Genomic DNA, 25,192 nt, shown 5'->3' with positions numbered 1-25,192 from the left:
ATGAGATGATCGATATAATAGAGTTCATCCATAGTGCTTGTCACTGGACGAAAGCCGAATTAATTAAGTGAAAGTGCCTTTGAGCATGTTAAATACCACATTAGCCTCTTTGAGACCATTTTTTCTTGTAGCTTACTAATACAGGGAAGCACCGATATGGGTGGTAGGAATCTACCAGCCGAGCATCTTTGTTGGGTTTCTTTACTGGGATGACCGTAGCCGTTTTAAAGGAATGTGGGATAATACCTGTATCGAAGATATTGTTGAAAAGATTGTTAAGCCGTTTTCTGAAGGTGGTTGGGGTGTTAACAAGCATGGGATACGAAATTTTGTCGTGGCCAGGGGTTGTGCCAGTGAATGACTTTAAACAGTTATCTAATTCATTTAAAAGAAATGGGGAGTCGATTATGCTAGATTTATAGTTAGAGCAAATATTTACGGATTGGCCGAGGGAAGTGCTTTTAGCAAAACGAAAAGTAGAGGAGAAGTTTGCGTCATTAGAGTTCGAAGACCAGAAGCCAGCAAAGGTTTCGGCGATTCTTTTGTGGTCCGTAACTATACTAGATGCCGTTTCGATTGTATGTATATTGGAAGGTTTGAATGTGTCTCCTAATTTACGCACGTTTTGCCAGATTACTGGTGTGGGAGTAGTAGAATTAATTTTCCTGGTGAAATCCGCGAAACTTTGCTGTTTAGCTTCTTTCTTAGCTTTATTAAATGCAGAGTTTTTCTTTTTTATATGCTATTAGATTTTCACAACTGAAGGATTGTCTGTAAGCTCTCCAAGCATTTTGTTTAGTATCCCGTAACGCTTTTAACTCTGAGGACCACCAAGGTAGAGTCCTATTAAATTGTTTGTAAATTGTACGGGGAATAGAATTGTTTGCTGCTGAGCGTATTATCTTCTTAATACGAGCGGCTTCGGCATTGATGTTATCGGCAGGGGGAAATGAATGTGACAAGTCTAGAATCCTGTCTTGAAACAGTGACCATTTAGCCTTTTTGGTATTGAAAAGTGGAATTGTGCGGTGTAGAGTATACCTATCAATTGTAACCGATGTTATTGTGGGGAAGTGGTCACTATTATGCAAATCATTAATAACGTACCAGTTGCATATTGGGACGAGTTGGGAAGAGCATAGTGACAAATCACTATGAGTTAACGACTTGTGCGTGCTGAAATGCGTGGGCGAACCATCATTAAGGATAGAGAGATTGGATGCTAAAAGAAAGTCTTCAATGATTACTCCTTTGGGATTTTGATTTGGTGAGCCTCAAAGTGGGCTCCACGCATTCAGATCGCCAACTATTATCACTGGGTTGTTAGTTACATTTATGATGTTGAAAAGCTCAGAAGTAAGAAGATTATGTTGTGGGGGAACGTAAATAGAAATTACAGTCAATTTTACTTTAAAATTTATTTCAGCTGCAACGGCAGAAATACTTGAATTAAAGTTGATAAGTTTATATGGTATGCTCTTGTGAATCAGTAAGGCTGTACCCTGCTTAGCAGAGGTGTTATAACTAAATTTATGAAAATTACCGTTGTATTGTTTAGGTATAGTTGGCATTGAGTTATATTTACAGTGAGTCTCTTAGAGACAAATTATCTTTGGTAATTGCTCTTTAATTAATATTTCCAAGTTCGAGTAGTTGTTATAATAACCATGAACATATTCCATTGCAGAATGTTCAGCATTACTGCAACTAAGAGAAAACTTATCAATGCACTATTAAAATACATTCACTCAGTGTATCGCAAATAGTGAATTAACCGTGCGATTCTGTAACTTGAGACAGTCTCAAGTCTCTAAATTTGAGATTTTAAGTTAGAGACAATTTTTTTCATTATTCAGAGATGTTTTTACACTTGAATGAAAATAAATATGTCGATAACAAATATTAAATTTTCTATAACATAGTCAAAAAACATAATTATCAATAAAAATAAAAATATGTGTTGACTTTGTTTCATAATATTTACGAAATTTATGTAAAATTGATTTATTTTTCATCTTTTCGTGTTTGAGTTGCTTACAAAATATAAAGAAACGACAATCGATTAATATCTATGATGATCTCTATTCAGTATATTCAAAATGGCAGACAAGAGCCCTTTTTAGTTTTGCGACCTGCTAACTACCACGTCTCAATATTTTGAGACTAACGCTAGAGACTGTTTAGTGAATAGTAACTAGTCACAAATTGAGAATTTATCTCAAAGTGTCTCAAATAGAGACTAGAGACTGGTTACAGAATCCCACTATAAGAGTCGTTAGAGGTTGAGTTTGGAGTTATGTTTAATAAGTGAATATTTTCTGTGCTAAGTTGATCTTCTGTTAGATAAGAGAAGATTTGTGAGAGAGGATTAAAGGAATAATGAAGGACGGGAGTATTTAATATGACATTGTTATGATTATTGTTGTTACTAATGTTAACAGAGCTCTCAATAAGTTGATTGTCGTTGTCGGTGGTTAAGTGTTGATTGATTATGATGTTATTTGCGGGAAGTGGGGAGGCGGGCTTAGAACAGGTTTTTGATATTTGCTGATCAGTGTTGTTGTCAAAGGTATTGTTGTTTAGTGGAACGTGTGCTTCTGTTATGCTCTGAGAGTCGGTAGTTAGATTATAGTTAATTGTGAGTTGAGAATGATTAGAGGGAGAAGAGGAAAAGGGCGTAGAACTGGTTTTGTTATTTTGAATATTAGATTTGTCAAGGTTTGAATGAAGATTTGAAGAGAGGGTAGTGGCGTAAGAGGCTTCACAAATAAGTGGATTATTTTGCTTAAAAATACGTCGTGCTTCAAACATACTGCATTTGTTTTGGGTTTTAATTTTTAATATTTCTTTTTGCTGTTGGTATGTTGGGCAAGAGTTGGCGAAGGCAGGGTGAGGACCAAAACAATTGGCACACATGCTGCGCGTGCAGTTAGAAGGGTTGTGAGGGGGAAGGTTACAACCTGCGCAAATGGGATTACTATTGCACTGCTTGAGTGTATGCCCTAACTTTTGGCAGCTTTTGCATCGCATTGGGTTAGGAAAATATTCCCTAACACCGAGTTTGTACCACGCAATGTCGATATATTTTGGGACTGTATAGAGATCAAATGTAAGCAAAATTGAGCCAGTGTAAACAGACTTGTTATTAACTTTTTTCGTGAATTTATATACGCCTATTACGCCCTGGTTTTTCAAATCTTCCAATATTTCTGCTTCTGGTGTTTGAATTAAATTTCTATCAAATATTGTTCCTTTAGTTGAGTTGAGGCTTTGATGTAATGAAACTGACACTTTGCACAAGCCGCCGAAATTAGTTGTCTTAATGAATTTTTCAGCTACCTTTTGATTTTTAGTTAAATTGAGAAGACTACTATCGCGAAGCATATTTACTGACTGTACCTCAGTACTAATCGAATCTAGTGCCTTTTTTTTGGCAAAAACGCTAAAATTTTCTAGTGGTTTTTCATTTTCCGCTGATTTGATAACAACAAACTTGGGTTGCAATTGGTTGGTGGTAATTGGTGGTAGTACGGGGAAATCCAAAAATGTTGTATTTCTTTCTTTTTTCTTACGTTTGTTTTTCGGGCTGGCCAGCGAGTCGCAGTCCTGCAACACACTAAACCTATTTGTGAATTTATTTGTACGCCCGATTGAAATAAATGAATTATTTTTAGAAGTAACTAAAGAGAATAATGCGTTTAGCACTGTATACTATTAGAAAGCTATCAACTGCACGAGCACTAGGGAAACGAGTCCGAATGAAGCGAGTGTTAGTCGATGACTGTTCCACAAAGTTTTAAATATTTTATAAATTAAACAAATTTCTGAGTTTCTAAGAGCACGAAAGCACTGCTGCACACGAGAAAAGTTGCCAGATTATATAGGATTATATGAGTACAAGATTTTTACTTACTGTTCCCATAGAGTGGTAGTGTGCCACTAGTAGGTAAGGCATAGTAAATAATGTGGAATACATTACTCCTGCTGTCCAACTAAATACAATCACACTCAATTTAGCTCGCGTTAAAGCCATCAATGCCATTCCCATGCTATAGAAAAACAGTCCGCCAACGTAAACCACTTTAGCGCTATAATAAAAAAAATATGTTTAAATAGCTATACTAAACATATTTAATACATCTAAGTATTTGACAAAATATGTAAAGATCACAATACTGCAATTTCAAAGATATAAACTTTATACCTGTGTAGCTCTATCGTTTTTTTAGACAGTTTTGTTCAAACTGAAATTCTGAGTATTGGATCGAAATAATAATTTCGAGATTTGGAGTCATAACTATAAAGTAAATTCTCCATTTCCCAAGGTTGGCTTTCAAAATCGAAATATTTGCCTTCACATTTCGAGTATTGAAAATTATCATTAATTACACTGGTAAGCACTGTTTATTGTCAAACGAACTTTTTTATGTTGGTATACCCTCATCAAAAATATTTAATAATTTCGTTACAATCACTTATTATTGGCGTTCATGGTGCATAGGCGTGTTTTGTAATTCGCTCCGTGTATTCAGATTGTGCAAAAAGTAATAAAAATCAGTGCTCATAAATTATTAATAATAAACATAAACAAATAGTGTACGAAATGAATAGATAAAAATAAAAAAAACTATTATGAGTGCTTCGCAGCTTCACCAGCAAGACCGTAACCGTTCCTTAAATGCCTACTTCTGCTTTATCGAGGCAAAAAAAACAACGGCAAAAAAATGTAACGGTGATGATGAGTCATCGCAGCGATCAGCAAGGCCAGTAGAAGCAGCAGTAAACAACAATTGGGCAACAACAAATGTGCCGACAGCAACCACTATGCAGGTAGCAGCAAACACCCGGACAGCAAAGGAAAACAAAATGGTAAAAAGCCATAAATTCTTAACGGCAACAGGTTTGCCTTGCTGAGCATGGAATTTAACGATAATGCAAAGGGTACTACCGCAGACGTAAATGCCAAACCCTCTCCAATATATTTGCCTGAGCTTAGCTCAAATGCTCTTGTCTCCAAAGTAAGAAATTTAATAGGCACAAACAATTTTTATATTGTGCCCTTGAAAAAAGGTAATATAGTTGAAACAAAAATTCAAACATACCCTGAAAAAAAATTCATGGATGTTTTAAAGTACTTGTCAAACAATAACAGGCATTACTACTCCTACCTACTGAAGAACTCAAAAGGCCTAGGTGTTGTTAATAAAGGTGTAAAGCCTTCGGTATACGCTAACGATGTTAAAGAAGCACTGAAAGGACGTGGTTTTAGTAAAGTTTTATTAAATCAGTAGTAAATATTTTTAACAGGAACAAAGTCCCACAACTAATGTTCAAAATAGAATTGATGCCAAATTATAACCAACTAAAGAAAAATGAAATACACCCGATTTACAATTTAAAATATTTGTTCTATCGTAGAATCACCGTTGAGAAACCATATAAGAGAAATGGTTCAGTACAATGTACAAAGAGTATGGACACAAGAAAGCATATTGCATCCTATGCAGTGCTTGTGTGGGGATCTACATCCTACTTCAAAATGTACCCTTAAAAAAGAGGATTTAAATAAAAAATTAGTAAATTTGGGAAATCACACTGCAAATTATAGGGGTTGCCCCGTATATAAAGACTTAAAAACGAAATTGTCTGTCGGAATTCAAGCACGTCGTACCCAAATGTTACAAACACCCCGTAATGAAATTATAGCAATCTCAGATAAAAGTTCAAATCCTAATACTTTTAAGAATAATACTATGCAAGGAAGCTGTACAAATGCAACGGCCGCAAAATCTTCCAAATAGAGGTATTGAAACTATTATTTTAAATCTTACACAGTGTATTACTATATTTGTACGAGTATACTACAATTTGGTGTTACTATTTCAAATGCGCCATTCTTATACAGGTATAGTGTATCGAATGGGCAGATATAAGTTTTTCGCCAGGTGTTTAAAGATCGAGAGATTATAAGTGATACTGTAAAGTTTATTATGTTGGCAGCAATTCATTACCATAAGTCAATGCCCTCCGCTATCACAGGAAACTCGTTGATGTTGTTCAAGCAAAACCCAATCAACCGGACTAAAAAATTATACGGAACAAAATCAGGGATGCCCAGATCGCACTCAGAGCCAGATAAAATACCTCTCGGCAAAACCGAGTTTTCAAAGTTGGTGAAAAAGCTTAGTTAAGTCCACCCAAAGACTTAAGAATAAGCTGACACCTTTATGCGAGGCGAGTGCCATTCAGACGAACTTAGGAACCACGGACCTCTTTAGAGGGAGAGTGGTTCACAAGCATAACTTTATGTGACGTCGTCAATATTGTCAAATTAATAAGCGGATACAACGTACCTCTGAGAATCGTTAGGTGTGCATCATAGGGTGGCCAGGGGTGTAGAATCTAGAATTGTTGGCTTGGACAATGCACTTCGGAATACAAACGAGGAACTTGAACGTAATCACTCAAGTGAACGACGGAATCATCAACATCTATAATAGATCGTCCAAAGTGTTGGTGGACAAAGGTACTGTAGTCTGGGTCCATGACACACACATAATTACTTTCAACGTTCGAACCGCAATGAACGAGACTATGTTAATAATGCCAAGAACAAGACAAGAGAAAAGGGGACAAGAGTCCCGGGAATTGCCAACACTCCCTTAATGAGCATCTTTCACTTGCCAGCCAAGATGGATTCAGACTCTCGTACCATCACCGAATAAATGAAGGTGGCTTGGAGGATGGAGTCATGTGTAGAAGTTCACGCAAGTGAGGAAAGTTCTCTGATCGCCATTCACTTGGGAGTGGCCAGAAACGATTCTTTTACATATGACTCAAGCAGCTCACGACTTCCGGTCTTTGACCAAGTATCCTCTGGGTAGCCTAAGAACAGCCGTTTGAAGGCGAGCTAAAGTGAGAAGGCGAAATATCCCCTACATAGGGTTGTGCGCTGGGTTTGGGACCCGCCACGTAAAAAAACAACCCCAGCGAATAGTAACAACCAGCCTCGGATGAGAGACCCCCCTTTTGATGACGACCATGGAAAACGAAATAAGGACTACGAATTGAGGGCATGCACCTGGATTGTCCGGTCCCTTAATTGGGAAGGTGCCGCTGCCCAGCTGGTTGATGTCCTCGTGAAAATAAAGGCTGACATCACCGCCGTCCAAGAAATGCGATGGACGGGACAAGGACAAAGACGAGTAGGTCCTTGTGGCATTTACTACAGTGGCCATATAAAGGAGCGCAAGTTTGGTGTGGGATTCGTGGTGGGAGAGAGACTCCGTCGCCGAGTACTATCATTCACTCCGGAGAATGAACATCTAGCCACAATCCGCATCAAAGCGAGGTTCTTCAACATATCGCTGATTTGCGCACACGCCCCGACGGAAGAGAAGGACGATGTGACCAAAGATGCCTTTTATGAGTGCTTGGAGCGCACTTATGAGAGATGCCCCTGCCACGATGTCAAAATCGTGCTTGGCGACTTCAACGCCAGGGTGGGCAAAGAAGGTATCTTTGGCACTACGGTCGGTAAATTCAGCCTCCACGAGGAAACATCCCCAAATGGGTTGAGGCTGATCGACTTCACCTGGGCCCGAAATATGGTTATCTGTAGTACTAGATTCCAGCATAAGAAGATTCATCAAGCTACCTGGCTGTCTCCGGATCGAAAAACCACCAACCAGATCGATCATGTTTTGATAGACGGAAGACACGTCTCCAGTGTTTTAGATGTGCGTGCGCTCCGAGGTCCTAACATCGACTCGGACCACTATGTTGTTGCAGCTAAGATTCGCACCCGCCTCTGTGCAGCAAAATACGCACGCCAACAAACACAAGGAAGGTTCGACGTCGAGAAGCTGCAATCACAGCAGACAGCTGAGCGATTTTCTACTCGGCTTGCACTCCTGCTCTCTGAGAGCACTCGTCAACAACTCGGTATAAGGGAACTGTGGGACGGCATTTCAAACTCCTTACGTACAGCTGCAACCGAAACCATTGGTTTTCGGAAAGTGCAAAAGAACAGCTGGTACGACGAGGCGTGCCGTGTCGAAGCGGAGAGAAAACAGGCTGCCTACCTCGCAACGTTACGATCGACCACAACACGTGCGGGATGGGATAGATATCGAGAGTTGAAGAGGGAAGCGAGACGCATTTATAGACAGAAAAAGAAAGAGGCCGAAATGCGTGAGTACGAAGAGCTTGATAAGCTGGCCGACAGGGGTAATGCTCGAAAATTCTACGAAAAGATGCGGCGGCTTATAGAAGGTTTCAAGACCGGGGCATACTCATGTAGAACCCCGCAAGGTGATCTAGTCACCGATGCTCAGAGGATACTTAAATTATGGAGGGAACACTTCTCCAGCCTGCTGAATGGCAGTGAACACACAACGCCAGGAGAAGACGAACCCGATTCCCCAATCGATGACGATGGAGAAGACGCTCCATTGCCCGTCCAAGAAGAAGTTCGAATAGCAATTACCCGCCTGAAGAACAACAAAGCGGCGGGGGCGGATGGATTGCCAGCCGAGCTATTCAAACACGGCGGCGAAGAACTGATAAAGAGCATGCATCAGCTTCTTTGTAAAATATGGTCGGACGAAAGCATGCCCAACGATTGGAATTTAAGTGTGCTATGCCCAATCTATAAAAAAGGAGACCCCACAATCTGCGCCAACTACCGTGGGATTAGCCTCCTTAATATCGCGTATAAGGTTCTATCGACCGTATTGTGTGAAAGATTAAAGCCCACCGTCAACAAACTGATTGGACCTTATCAGTGTGGCTTTAGACCTGGTAAATCAACAACTGACCAGATATTCACCATGCGCCAAATCGTGGAAAAGACCCGTGAAAGGAGAATCGACACACATCACCTCTTCGTCGATTTCAAAGCTGCTTTCGACAGTACGAAAAGGAGCTGCCTTTATGCCGCAATGTCTGAATTTGGTATCCCCGCAAAACTAATACGGCTGTGTAAACTGACGTTGAGCGGGACCAAAAGCTCCGTCAGGATCGGGAAGGACCTCTCCGAGGCGTTCGATACCAAACCCCCTTAAGGTTTACATTTTTTTTTGTTTTCTGAATGACCAATATGTCGAGAATATTGTGTACAAATTTTGAGTCAATTATAGTCAAACTAACGGAATTACAGAGTTTTAAACGACCGGCCGTGATACCTGACTTTGAAACTTTTTAAAGTTCAAATCGATTTTCCCGAAAACGTTATTTTTGAAGTTCGTGAACATTACAACTTAAAGTCTACTGAACCGATCCTTTCGAAAATTTGAATTTTACTTCTTCACATAAATTAACAGGTAATCAGATGGGTTTTTTTACTTATTTTTTATTAACAAATTAGCCGCGATTTTTTCAGCTAAAATCGCGCTTTTTACTTCCATGTGCTGCAAAAAGTAGAAAAAAAAGAACTATTTCTGATTACCTCAAGAAATACACCATCTTTAAAATGCTTATCAATTTTTTTGTTTCAGATGATCCGATAACGAGTTATAATGTTCACCGCTAAACCACTTTTTCTAAGGCGCTTCTGGATATTCACCGTCATAAACTTATTTATTAGTATTTTTCATTTTTTCTAATATACTTCAAAAGTTGTACATAAATATGTCATTAAATTTAATAAAATTATATTACTAAAAAACGAAAATATATTTTTTTGCCTCTAAAACCTTGCCACTCCCCTGAAAACACAAGACTCTATATTAGTAAATATAATTTTACAAGTTGTGTAAAATAAAAAATTAAATTAATAGTACTTGAAATTTGTATAATAAAAATTATAAAAAACAAGAAAAAACGTTAACTTCCTGCCTGCACCGAAGCTAATATACCCTTCACATGTGCATTTCTTTTAGTAACTATGTGTTCAGTTTATATGGCAGCTATATGCTATAGTCGATCTGAACAATTTTTTAGGAGTAATCCATGTCAAATTTCGTGAAGATACCACATCAAATGCGAAAGTTTTCCATATGTTTATGCGACTTTATGGCATCTCGCCCCTCCACCCCACATTCATCACCTCACTCACATTCATCACACAACACAACACTCATCACACAACACAACACTTAGCACACAGCACAACATTCAGCATACGACACAACATTCAGCATACGACACAACATTCAGCGCACAACCTGCATCTTCATACCACGCAACAAACCAACCACACTACACACACACATAATCATTTTTTCACCACTCAGCCGATCAAAAAGGATTGGTTAGATCGGGGTGGCACACAATTCGTTTTACGCCGGTATTCAAACCACGTCGCCTTTTTTTCGATCGCCAACTCGTTCACGTTGATCCGCCACCTTATAATCGCTTAGCAGTTCTGGTCCAAATTAGGATTCCTCATCCGGTCGTGTGTGTGTGTGCGCAGGAAGCTGGAACATCAGGAGCATCAATAGTGCAAAGTGAACAGTGTATTGTAAATATCAAGAATTGTACCTATCTGGAATATCTTGAAATTAATTTTATAAAAAATATTGAAGTTTCGCCCGCAAAGGGAAATACATACGTATCTATACCACTAAAATTGTGACATCTTTCTTTTACCGTAATACACAAAGGGATACCTAACTGAAGGTAAAGTAAGTATACCCCGCAAAATACATAGGGAAACTAACTCCAACGAACAAATGGTCCTTCGAGCCGTTCAGAAAGGCACCTATGTATGTATGTAAGATAAAAAACTACAAGTGAAAAAAAAAAAAATTTATATAAAAATTAAATACAGAACGATACAATACATAAAGAAAAAACAAAAAAAAAAGTGAAGGAATTGTTATAACTATATATTAAACGGGCGCGTTATAACACAAAAGAAAGGTCAATAACCTCAACTCTGCTTAAAACATAAACGGGCGCGATATAATACAAATTAACTAATAAAATAAAACTAAAGTGACAAATAGAACATAGAAACAACACATACTTGTTCCTAAAGTGCAGTGCAGTGCTGAAATATAAAGAACATATATACATACATACAGTGACAAAAACACCAAACATACGGCAGAGCAAACAAAGAGACCTAGAGTGCAGTGCAGTGCTCAAATATCAAGTACACATATTCATATGTACATACAGTGACAAAACCCCCAAACATACGGCAGAGCAAACAAGGAGTACAAGCAACGTGGGAACAGACTACAAACTAAACACGGAAAACATCAAAAGGAAAATAAAAACCAAAAAGAGAAACGTCCTAGAGACAACACATACATACATACATAAGTATTGCCCAAAAACCCTTGGCGGAGAAAAAAGTGAGTCCTTTCCGATTTAATTTTTAATAGAAGTATTTATGCGCATATGTATGTTTAAAATACAGTTTGAGCTGTAATACGACATACAGTTAATTAGAAATAACCAAACTGTTATATAAAAAAAAAAACGGTTAGACAGTTCGGTATACACATATGTATGTACATATATAGGTACCGAAATAATTGAAAAAATTACGGTACCCGCCAATTGCTTATTTTGTGTTTCCAAGCACACTACAATTTTCCAAAAAAAAAAAAAAAATTTTCCAAGTCAAGTATTATTACTTGCATGTTTCGGTGATACCCCTTGGGCTAAAAAAGCAACAAGCAGGATCGCCTATAATAAATAAGCAAAGGCGAGCAAAAAAAGAAAATGCAAATACATACATATGTACACATATAAGAAAAGGTACTAAATTGTATAAAATATACATAAATACATACATATGTGCATATACATACATACATACAAAAATTTGTGGGCCTTCAAACTTTGCGCGCTAAAATTTATATTCCTCAATTTATATACATATACATAGGCATATGGTACATGCATAAGTCAACCGTTTTAAGGAAAATTTTTGAGAAACTGTTGTTAAATTACTTGCCTTCAAGCTTACTTCGTGTCGCTAAACACACTACAAAAAAAAAAAAACTAAAAATTTTCAAAGTCAAGTATTATTACTTGCAAGTTCTGGTGATACCCCTTGTGCTAACAAAGCAACAAGCAGGATCGCTTTAACATATAAGCAAAGGCAGAAGAAAAAAAAAAAACAACAACAACATAACAGTTGATATTTGTGGATGTACATATATGTACATATGTATATCGCGATCCAACTATTTCTCGTTATCTCTCTCACGTTGTCTCTCTTCTTAATATAACGTACCAATAAAAAGGTTACAAATACAAACATATCTACATACAAGTAATAATATATAAAAAATATTTATTACTCCGGTCAGTGAACTTTAAAAGAAGAAAAAAGAAAAGCGGAACAAAACGGAACAAAACGGAATCGAAATCCATGTACATGGAGGATATCCATATCAACAATTAAAATTAACTAACATACATATTTATGTATGCGCATTCTTATCGAATATTTATCGCAATTTCTTTTTCGCGTGCTTTTTGAGCAAACGTATGCAGATGCAATTAACAAAACATTTGCATACATACTCATATATTTAACATTTACATATAATATTAATATATAAAAAATTGTATACTTGTTTTCCGTGCATTTCGTTATATTGCATATACGTATTACATACATACATATGTACATATATGACAATTGTGCGAACTATAAGGGAAACAAGAGAACAGAAACATTAAGCATAACTATATGCATATAAATTCACATACATACATACGTATATTTTTGCGTCATTTTTATTTTCCTTTTGCGTTCTTATCTCAAAGATAGACGTACTAAGGAATAATATACAAATTAATCGCGAGTATATCGCAGATACGTTTAAATAATACACGGTAAAAAAAAAATAAAATAAAATAAAATAAAAATAAAAAGAAGAATTATAATTATATACAGACATTTTTTGATTTTGACAATTTGAATACGTGTTCGTAAATTTATATTATATCATTTAATAATACTTTTAATAACAAAAGTTTCAAATCAATTTTTCTTTTCATTTACACATTTGCCCATATTACCAATTTTTTATTGTATTTCAAAGCAAAATATTTCAAAGCTCAAAGCTTACAATTTAATTTTATAAATGCAATCGGAAAAATCAAAAGAGGTTAAACCAAGAACACCTCAATTATTAGAAATTCCGAAAATGGCTGATGATGACAAATCACAAAGCACACCTGCAGAAGCTACACGCTCAAAGCAGGGTGCCAAACAAAAAAGAACCAAAGATAATTTAGTATCAAGGTTCATAACTGAAAGTGACAGTTTTGTTAGATACTGCACGAGATTTACTGCCTCCCCAATTAATGATAACACAGAATCGGTTCTAAATTTAAAAATTCAAAGCATAGATAGCATATGGGCACGCCTTCTGGCAGCATACGATACAGTACTAGATACTGACGATGCTGAACTCCCAGAAAACATAAAAGCTTCGGCGTCAGCTAAATATGAAAACTGCCTCGAACAATATGAAATTACGAAGGCAATGATATTGAACCAAATAAATTTATTAAGGCCATGTAGAGCCACTACTCCTCCTCCAAGAGTAGGTACGACTCAAAAAGAAGAAATAGATACAGGTATATTCTTGAAAGTGCCAGCTTGTGATACTGAAGTTTTTCACGGAGGTTATAAGCAGTGGCCGTCCTTCCGGGACATGTTCACTGCCGTATACATTAACCATCCCAAACTTTCACGAGCTCAAAAGCTGTACCATCTCAGATATAAAACAAAAGGGGAAGCTGGCAGTATCGTCAAGCGTTTCGCTCTAAATGACGAAAACTTTAATCTGGCTTGGGAAGCACTGGTCGAAAGATACGAAAATGAAAGAGTATTGGTAGACAACCAAATAACAATTTTAATGAATTTACCAAAAATTCAACAAGAAACCAGCCAAGAGTTTCAAAAACTATACTCGACAGTGACTAATTGTTTATCTGTGTTAGAAACACAAAAGATTTCCACAGAATCGTGGGACCCTATCCTAGTAAACATTTGTGCAGCAACACTGCCTGATGCTGCTTTGCTACGATGGGAGCAATCACTAGTGGCAAGAAAGAAATCGCCAAAATGGCATCAAATGAAAGACTTCTTAACAACTCAGTACGAAATAGCTGAACGAGTTGACAAAAAAACAGTGAAACAAAAAAATAATCAAAATGAGTCGAATAAAAACTTTTTTAAACCCCAAGCCAGCAATAATACACAATATAATAGGCACGCTAATAGAAGCCAAACATTTGTGTCAAACCAAACCAATAAATGGCAACCATTATGTGAAATATGTAAAGGAGGTCACAATATAAGATCTTGCGAGAAATTTAAAAAATTATCCGTTTCTGACAGAAACAATCTTGTCAGACAACATAAACTTTGCATCAGCTGTCTGTCGAATGCTCATACGACAAAAGACTGTGAAAGCAAATTTAGTTGTGTGTACTGTCAACGAAGACATCACTCATTGCTTCATATTACAAATTTTCAAAATATGAAGCAAAATCAATTTCATAAAACCACCGGGTTAGTCACTACAACCAAAAGTGATAATCCCGAAATCTCAAATCCCGAAAAAAGGGAAGAACAACCATGTTGCTCTAAAGCAGCAAAAATTCAAGCTCTTCATTCAGAGAATGAAAGCAAAATTCCTTTACCCACTGCGGTCATCGCTATTGAACATAGAGGAGAATTATTCAAATTAAGAGCATTAATAGATCAAGGTTCTCAAAGATCCTTTATATCATCTAAAGCTCAAAATCGGCTAAAATTGCCTGTAAAAAATTCAAATTTCCAAATTTCAGGAATGGGCGGAAGAATTATACAAAATTCAAACAAAATTTGCCCAATCACTATAGTCTCCCCAAACGCGGATATAAGAATAGATGCACAAGCCATCGTCCTACCGCAACTCACAAATTTGCTTCCAAGCTGTGAAGTGAATAAAAAGCAATGGGAAAAATGCTCATATCTCAAATTAGCAGATCCCAACTGCCATACCCCATCACAAATCGATTTGTTATTAGGTAGTGACTTAATACCTCAAATAATTCTTGAAGGTATAGAAAAAATATCCAATAAATTGTTAGCCCAAAATACAATCGTTGGGTGGATATTAAGTGGCCAAATCACAGAAAAAATTAATTCTTTTACAACTGAAGTTGAAAATATTTCAAACGAATATTTAAATAATGAACTAAAAAAATTCTGCGAAGTAGAAGAATTGCCTCAGACTACTCAACTTTCAGAAGAAGATCAGGCATGCGAAGCCTATTACAAGTCCACAACAACAAGAAACGAACATGGTCGTTATGTTGTGCGACTACCATTCAAACCAACTTTTCCTGAAACCATAGCTCTAGGCCACTCTAGAATATCAGCAGTCCAGCAATTTCTAAGCCTGGAAAAAAGCCTGATGAAAAAAAGTGAGCTTAAATCAGCATATGATAATGTGATGGACGAATATCTAGACCTCAATCATATGGAAGAAGCTGTACCACATGAAAAAGTATCTAAAGGTAGATATTTATCTTTTTATCTGCCACATCACGGGGTAATACGACCTGAAAAACTCACAACAAAAGTACGAGTGGTTTTCAATGCCTCAAAGTGTACGAGCTCAGGCAAATCACTCAACGACGTACTATATACTGGCCCAACCTTACAACCTGATCTCATGCTGCTAATACTAAATTGGCGCATGTTTAAATACGTTTTTAATGGGGATGTAGAGAAAATGTACAGACAAATTCTTGTACATAAAGATTATCAAGATTTCCAGCGTATAGTCTTCCGCAAATCAAGTAATAGTCCAATCAGCGACTATAAACTTAAAACCGTCACCTTTGGCATCAATTGCGCACCCTATTTAGCGATCAGGACACTACATGAATTGGCAAAAACAAATGCAACAAATTTGCCCTTAGCAACATCTGTGTTACAGACACAAACATATGTGGATGATATTCTATCAGGTAGCCACAGTCTGTCCTTAGCGTGCGAATCACTATCTCAAGTGATCAAAGCACTAAATTCAGCGGGATTCCCCTTAAAGAAAATTACATCAAATCATCCCGAAATAATAAAAAACATAAAAAAGGAAGACTTATTAGATACAAATTTTCTTAAATTTGAAACGGCCAGTACAACAAAAACCCTAGGGATTCAATGGAATGCGATAACAGATGAATTCTCATATACTATTGAGTCAATATCTGCAATGTCCGCTAGTACAAAACGCCAAATACTTTCCTCGGTGGCAAAACTTTTCGACCCCGCAGGATGGCTTTCGCCAATAATGATACAAGCAAAAATCCTCATTCAAGAATTGTGGCAAGAGGGCACTGAATGGGATGAACAGGTAAAACCTATACGTTTAACAAAATGGGTACAATTTGCTAACAATTTACATACTATATCTGAAATTCGAATCCCTCGATGGGTAAATTTCACCCCTAACATTAACACAGAATTACACGGTTTCTGTGATGCCTCTGAAAAGGCTTATTGCGCAACAGTTTACGTACGCACACAGTACGATAACAAAATATCTGCACACCTCTTGGTAGCCAAAGCCAAAGTTGCACCTTTGAAGACACTCAGTCTGCCACGGCTTGAACTGAATGGTGCTCTTCTGTTAGCAAAATTAATTTCAATAGTTCAAACCCATCTGAAATTAACCGATCATAAAACATATCTTTGGTCAGACTCTGAAATAGTTTTAGCATGGTTAGAAAAACCACCCTATTGCTGGAAGACCTATGTATCTAACCGAATATCCCAAATTCTAGACTTAGTTGGCCCAGCAAAATGGCAACATGTTGCAAGTGCGGATAACCCAGCGGATCTTGGGACAAGAGGTTGCAAGCCACTGCACCTCACCAGCACTACACTCTGGTGGAATGGTCCAACATGGCTAACAGAATCACAAGAATTCTGGCCAAAGTCTCCCGCTCGTAATATAATACCGCCGGAAAGTCGGAAAATTGAAAATTTTCATATCACTCCCGAAGAGGATGATATTCTCCACCGATTTTCTTCATTTCCTAGAGCACTAAGAGTAGTCGCTTACATGCACAAATTCACTCAAAGACTTAAACAAAAAATGAAAGGGATAGTAAATGATCCTTGCGTGCAACTAACGCATACCGATTTGCAAGATGCCAAAGTTAGTCTCATTACCTACACCCAAACTCGCTATTTCAGTCGAGAGAAAGCAAAGTTGGTCGAAAGACGACCACTCGAAAAGGGAAGCTCTCTTCTCGTGTTAAATCCATTCTTGGACGCTAAGGGATTAATAAGGGCAAATGGAAGATTAGCGAACTCCAGCCTTAGTTATAACGAACGACATCCCATTATAAAGATAAAGGCCTCAATGTTAAGATCATCTACATTTAGAAAAGGGTATGTGGCTGTTTTTGTATGTTTTACGACCAAGGCAGTACACCTCGAGCTTTGTTCAGATCTGACAACTGCGGCTTTCCTCGCAGCATTCGCACGTTTTGTCGGACGACGCGGATTTCCCTCAAAGATTATGAGCGACAATGGGAAAAATTTTATCGGAGCTCAAAGAGCCACCGAGAAAGAGTTCATAAACTTTATGAAAGAAGTTTCCCCTGAAATAGTTAAAAAATATGCACCTCAAGGGATCGATTGGCAGTTTATACCTCCATGTTCTCCACACATGGGCGGACTTTGGGAATCAGCAGTCAAAAGCTTTAAGTCCCATTTAAAAAAAACGGCTGGTAATCATAAATTTAATTATGAGGAGTTTACTACACTACTCACTCGTATCGAAGCCGTATTAAATTCCAGACCTATATCACCACTCTCGCAAGATCCCTCCGATTTCACAGCTCTTACACCTGGACATTTCCTCAGAGGCGCTCCTCTTCTCGCCATACCTGAGACAGAAGGAGACTCACTCACTTTAATAAATCGATGGGAAAAAATCAAGATTCTCCATCATGAATTCAGCCACAGATGGAAGGAGGACTATCTTAAAGATCTCCATAAGAGATATCGATGGAAAACGATCCAGAAGGAACCCAGTACAGGCGAATGCGTCATCATACAGGACGAATGCCTTCCCCCAACCGAATGGCGACTAGGTCGCATTGAAAAGGTACATCGGGGACGAGATGGCCATATAATAGTAGATGTGCGAACACAAACTGGCCTACTAACTCGACCACTAGTGAAATTGTGTGTTCTTCCAAATACCGAAGAACCGATCACCGAAAATAAGCGAACGCAAACGCATACGTAAAATCAAACAATAATTAATTAAAAATATACCGTTTTACAATCCGTACGCATAAATCAAAAGCATAATGAACGCGATTAATAATAAACAATAAAATCCATAAGTAATATAAGTAATATATAATACATAAATACATACATCTATATATAAAGTACACACATATACATATATGTATATAATGAGTAGCATACTTCATACTACTTGCAAAACATGTTTAATATACCTATTCCTATTCCACTAGAAATGGACGTAGAAGAAACCCGCATTAACCCCCAGTCGGTGAGGTCCGCAAGTAACGCAAATGCAGCATCCGCTGCACCCATCGCCGCCCCAAGAAGGCAACAAGGCACACGCCCGCCCAGCCAATCATCCGGTCAACCAGTGAGGGAAGCGGTCGAGGAGCAGTTCGAGGAGTATGTACCGCCGCGATGCAGCCTGTACCATCGACCCCATGTCCTGAAACGGTGTACAATTTTCAAGACGATGACACCCGCTCAGCGCCAACAGATTGCTAGAGCCCACGGCCACTGCATGACATGCTTGGCAGACACGCACGCTACGTTGGAGTGCATGTCCGACGGGTCGTGTCAGTACTGCCACCGACCGCATCATATACTATTTCACCGTTTCCCTCGACGCTCGGTTCAATCAACGCCCGCCAGTCAGCGGCATGGTCAACAGCGGCACCATCAGCATGGGAGTCATGTTCAATGCCGACGAGCCCATCGCTCTACGCAACCCCGAGGTGCACGTTCGCAGACGCCACCACATCATCATCATCGTAACCAGCGAAAGGCGACGGGTTTCAGCGCTGTAGTGAGCACCCCACAGAAACTGCAGCGACTGCTAGGCAATTAATTCGCCTAGGAGGGCCGGGATGGTTATGCGACTTTATGGCATCTCGCCCCTCCACCCCACCTCACTCACATTCATCACACAACACAACACTCATCACACAACACAACACTTAGCACACAGCACAACATTCAGCGCACAACCTGCATCTTCATACCACGCAACAAACCAACCACACTACACACACACATAATCATTTTTTCACCACTCAGCCGATCAAAAAGGATTGGTTAGATCGGGGTGGCACACAATTCGTTTTACGCCGGTATTCAAATCACGTCGCCTTTTTTTCGATCGCCAACTCGTTCACGTTGATCCGCCACCTTATAATCGCTTAGCAGTTCTGGTCCAAATTAGGATTCCTCATCCGGTCGTGTGTGTGTGTGCGCAGGAAGCTGGAACATCAGGAGCATCAATAGTGCAAAGTGAACAGTGTATTGTAAATATCAAGAATTGTACCTATCTGGAATATCTTGAAATTAATTTTATAAAAAATATTGAAGTTTCGCCCGCAAAGGGAAATACATACGTATCTATACCACTAAAATTGTGACATCTTTCTTTTACCGTAATACACAAAGGGATATCTAACTGAAAGTAAAGTAAGTATACCCCGCAAAATACATAGGGAAACTAACTCCAACGAACACCATACAAGCCCTAGATTCCGATCGTTCGGATTGTATGTCAGCCATATGCTATAATAAGCCGATCTGAACAATTTCTTCCGATATTACATTATTTCTATGAACAATAACTCATACCACAATTTCGTAAAAATATCTTGTCAAATGCAAAAGTTTTCCATACAAGAACTTGATTCCGATCGTTCAGTTTGTATGGCAGCTATATGTTATAGTGGAGATCGACTATAACTTAAAAAATATTTAATTTTTTTCTTCAAAAATTTCACTGTTTATTCTTGAAACATGTATAAATATATTCTTAAAATTTCGAAATAATTGATAAAGTATTTTTTTTTAATAAAAATTCCCAAAAATCACCTTTTTTTTAGGCCATTACACTAGGTGTGCCCCTTAAAAATAGCCCATCAACCTTCCAAAGGCTAATGAATTGTGTCCTTAGAGAACACATAAAAAAAATTTGCGTAGTGTACACGAACGATATCCTCGTTTTCAGTACAACATTAGAAAAGCATATATTATACAAAGCCTTACAAAAACTTTCAATACACTAAAGACCTTAAGCTACAATTTGACAAGTGTAATTTTTGTGCCAAAAAAAACAGTTTCTACGCCATTTTTAGCACCTGGAGGAGTTAAACCGAACTCTGATAAGATAATCAAAATACAAGAAAATTTATAAAGGATTACTCAAAAGTAGCACAACCTATGACACATTTTCTAAAGAAAAATGTTAAAATTAATTTCAAAAATTAAAACGAATAATGACAGATGCCCCAGTACTAAGTTATCCACATTTCGATAAGAAATTTACATTAATTACTGATGCAAGCAATATCGCAAGCTGTGCCGTTCTACAACAAAATGGACATGTTATGCGAGCAGAACACTTAACGACCACGCACGTAGATATTCTACAACAGAAAAATAGTTGTTAGCGATCGTTTAGGCCACAAACTACTTCCGGCCATATTTATATACCATTAAAATGGCTATACACTAAGGCTCACTGTAAAAATATAAATCTTAGACTACTAAGATAGATACTAAAATTAAGAGATTGGAAACAGGTAGTGTGCAAAAACTCACCTTATAGGCCACTCACACTTTCTGTTAAAAGGAAAAATGCACTAAAATCCAAAGAATCGTCATAAAACTTGTATTTTATGTGAAATGCACTTCAAAGTTGTTATTACAAATGTGGTTAAATGACGAAAATTATTACAAATTGAAATAGTTTTAAAAACGTTAAATATTGTTACAATATTGTTACAAAAAGTAGTATTAAGTTGTATTTGTATTACTATATGCATCCCTGATTATGAACAATAGCTGTAGGTATATGGAATAGCATTTGTCTTGTTGTAGACATCTGGCGCCACACTGTCTGCTCGTCTAGTTAAACAATTGCTGAGTCTGGCGCCGCGACTGTCTGCTTGCGTCTGGCGCCGTATAGCCGTATGTTCTGGTAATTTCCAGACGCGATATTCTAGAAGGACACGTCGGCATCAGCGAGAAGTGCGTGGCTATATAAGCCGTGGCAGCGCCAACGTAATCAATCAGTGCTAAGAGTAAACTGCTATAGTGTAGACGAGTTGTGAAATAAAGAGTTGTCGAATTAAATTAAACAGTGTTGATTTTATTTGTCAATCCAGAGATACGAACCTAACAAAGTGAACTAGCAAAGAGTAAATTCGTAACAATTGGTGTCAGAAGTGGGATTGTCAAATAATCCAAATTCAAGATGGTTAAATTCGGAGAATTGAGAATTCAGCAATTAAAAAAAGAACTGGAGGAGCGTAATTTGCCGATAAGCGGGCAAAAGGCGGATCTGCAGGCACGATTACGTGAAGCAATGGAAGCGGATGGAATTAATGTGGACGAGTTCGAATTTGATGGGCCAGAAACTTCTACAAAGGTAGAAGAAAAAGTAGAAGAACAACGAGCATCATCAAGTGCAGACATGAACATGCTGTTAGTGGCTTTTAAGCAAATAATAGCTGAAAATATATCACAAATAACAGAAAATGCAGTGCAAACAGAAAATCGTCTGGCACAGCAAATAGCCGAGAATGTAGTGCAAACAGAAAATCGTCTGGCACAGCAAATAACGCAAATAGCTGAAAATACATCACAGCTAGAGTCTCGCCTTACACAACAAATGACTGAAAATAATACGCAGTTAGAAAAGCGTTTGGCACAACAGATTACAGAAAATAATACACAAGTGCAAGAGAAATTTTCAAAATTTGAAGACGAATTAAGCACTTTAAAAAATGACGAAGAAAATTTAAAATCAGAAGTTCTTCAGTTAAGTAATCGTGTGCGAGAACTGCAACTACATGGCCCTGCACCATCAACAAATAATCAAAGATTGAAGGCACCCACATTCGATGGAAGTATTCCATTTCAAATTTTCAAACTTCAGTTTGAAAAGACAGCAATGGCCAATAACTGGAATGCAGCGGACAAAGTGGCGTCCTTGTTTGTATCATTGAAAGGGCCTGCGGCAGAAATCCTTCAGACTATTCCAGACTGTGAACGGGACAACTATGAGGCATTGATGAGTGCGATAGAAAGACGATATGGTAGTGAGCACCGGAAACAAATATACCAGATCGAACTGCAAAATAGGGGTCAGAAAATGAACGAGTCATTGCAAGAGTTCGCAACTGAAATAGAACGACTGGCTCATTTGGCAAATGCAGATGCACCTGTGGAATACATTGAGAGGGTAAAAATTCAATGTTTCATAAATGGAATTCGTGATGTGGACACCAAACGCGCCACATATGCATTGCCAAAAAGAACGTTTGCTGAAACGGTTTCGCACGCGCTCACACAGGAAACAGCTTCCCTACTAAGTAAACCAGCACACAAAGTACAAAGGGTTGAAATGGAACAACCGGCGCTGATGGAAGAAATATTGAAGACTCTGAAGACAATTGCTGCACAGCGAGTAAATACAACAGGCAGATGTTTCAACTGTAGAAAAGCGGGTCACTTTGCCCGAAATTGCAAGATAAAAGTAAACCCATCAAAATGGAAACAACCAACAGAACACCGAAAGAGGATTCACCACAAAAAATGCGGATGCATTATCACATCGCCCTTGTCCACTGGAATTTAAACATTGCTCCAAATCAGAAGGAAAAGAAGGTATAATCGACGTGCGATTACTGAATATAGAACCTGAAGATGATTGGACTCCTCACCGCATCAGAATCAATCAGCTGGAGGACCCTGATCTTGCAAAGCTGGTAATGGCCAAAGAAAATGGGGTACGACCACCAAAGGAACAAATAAGTAGCGAGAGTCCAACTGCAAAAGCATATTGGGCCCAATGGAACAGCATAAACCTCGTTAATGGATACCTTCATCGTACCTGGGAAAGCGAAGATGGCAAACATTCTCGTCTGCTGATCATAGTACCGAAGTCCATGATCCCAAAAGTATTGAAAGAATATCACAATGGACCTAGTGGAGGGCACCTTGGAATAACAAAAACTATAGAGAAGATTAAACAACGGTTCTACTGGATCGGTTGTCGAGATTCCATAGCAGAATGGATAAGTAATTGCGTAGAGTGCATGGCAGCTAAAGGTCCTAAAGCCAAAAGTCGCGGTAGGCTACAACAGTACAACGTGGGATCACCATTTGAACGAGTCGCGATGGATATTGCAGGTCCGTTCCCAACCAGTACGGCCGGTAACAAATATCTACTGGTTGTCATGGACTATTTCAGTAAATGGCCAGAAGTATATGCCTTACCAAACCAGGAAGCGAAGACCGTAGCCGAAGCGTTTGTAGAAAATTGGATAACAAGGTTCGGAGTGCCCGTCGAATTACACTCAGATCAAGGCAGGAATTTCGAATCTTCCATTTTCCAAGAAGTCTGTACATTATTGGGCATCCACAAGACACGGACAACAGCGTTACACCCACAATCAGATGGGATGGTAGAGAGATTCAACCGAACGCTCGAAGAACATCTGCGGAAAATCGTTGATAAAGATCAACGGAATTGGGACAAGTGCATCCAGATGTTCCTGCTGGCGTATCGTTCAGCGAAGCACGAGACAACTGGTTACACGCCAGCAAAGATTATTTTCGGATCTGATCTGCGACTCCCTGCTGATCTTAAGTTTGGAACGAATCCTACAGCTGTAAGAAATGATGGAGAATATTGTTCTGCCTTAAAGGAAGAAATGAATGAATTGCATCTAATGGTAAGGCAGCATACGCATCTGATGAGCAATAAGATGAAGGACCGGTTCGATCAGGCGGCAAATTCAAAAGGTTTTGAAGAAGGTGATCTGGTCCTGTTGTACAATCCACTTCGAAAGAAAGGCTTGTCCCCGAAACTACAGACAGCCTGGGAAGGACCCTATATGGTGATGAAACGACTTAATGACGTGGTATACCGCATACAAAGACATGGAAAAGCACGATGTAAAATGAAAGTAGTACATTTGGAGAGGCTCGCCCCATTTGGTTCAAGAGGATTTGTGCCTAATCGGGACGATTAGGCTTTAGTGGAGGGCAGTGTTACAATATTGTTACAAAAAGTAGTATTAAGTTGTATTTGTATTACTATATGCATCCCTGATTATGAACAATAGCTGTAGGTATATGGAATAGCATTTGTCTTGTTGTAGACATCTGGCGCCACACTGTCTGCTCGTCTAGTTAAACAATTGCTGAGTCTGGCGCCGCGACTGTCTGCTTGCGTCTGGCGCCGTATAGCCGTATGTTCTGGTAATTTCCAGACGCGATATTCTAGAAGGACACGTCGGCATCAGCGAGAAGTGCGTGGCTATATAAGCCGTGGCAGCGCCAACGTAATCAATCAGTGCTAAGAGTAAACTGCTATAGTGTAGACGAGTTGTGAAATAAAGAGTTGTCGAATTAAATTAAACAGTGTTGATTTTATTTGTCAATCCAGAGATACGAACCTAACAAAGTGAACTAGCAAAGAGTAAATTCGTAACAATATATATTATACGGGCCATTCCATCAATTGGCGACATGGTTTTGTACCCGTGGTTCTCCGATTTTGACCAAACTTTAGAATATCATAACATTGACCAAAAGAAGAATATCTGTTAATTTTTTAGTGGTCAAGTTGCTCCATTATTTTTTGGCGCGCAATTCAAATTGAGATCAAGCAAAAAAATGACTTTTTCTTTTATTTTTTAACGACCTCAAAATTGAGTGAAAAAAAAAAATTTAAGTTATCCAATTTTATGTAAAAAATCTTAGCTTTCTGATAAAAATATTTTCGAAATCCAAAAAAATTTTCAAAATAAAAAAAAAACATTTTTTTTCCAAAAAACCCGGTTTTTTGTGCTTTTCCCCAAACTTTTTTCAAAATTGAAATTAAATTTTCCCTTCGATTCCTCGCTAAATTTTACATAAGAATCAGTGTTCTAAAATATGGGACTCTGATCCCATGAATAGCAA

At 38.2% G+C, this 25,192-nt stretch overlaps 1 protein-coding gene across 3 annotated transcripts in view; it reads right to left on the bottom strand.

Moving 5' to 3' along the window:
- LOC105223097 (proton-associated sugar transporter A) overlaps window positions 1-25,192 on the bottom strand; it is a 176,438-nt gene that overhangs the window by 27,267 nt on the left and 123,979 nt on the right. For all 3 annotated transcript variants that reach the window (XM_049450002.1, XM_049450001.1, XM_049450000.1), the window contains exon 7: window positions 3,914-4,088. In XM_049450002.1, the coding sequence (XP_049305959.1) occupies window positions 3,914-4,088 (175 nt within the window). The remainder of the gene's footprint in view (window positions 1-3,913; window positions 4,089-25,192) is intronic.

This window comes from Bactrocera dorsalis, chromosome 2 (genome assembly GCF_023373825.1).
Source record: "Bactrocera dorsalis isolate Fly_Bdor chromosome 2, ASM2337382v1, whole genome shotgun sequence".
In the NCBI taxonomy this organism is placed as follows: Eukaryota; Metazoa; Arthropoda; class Insecta; order Diptera; family Tephritidae; genus Bactrocera; species Bactrocera dorsalis.
The sequence above is the reverse complement of the archived record's forward strand: the minus strand, read 5'-3'. Positions and strand labels throughout refer to the sequence as shown.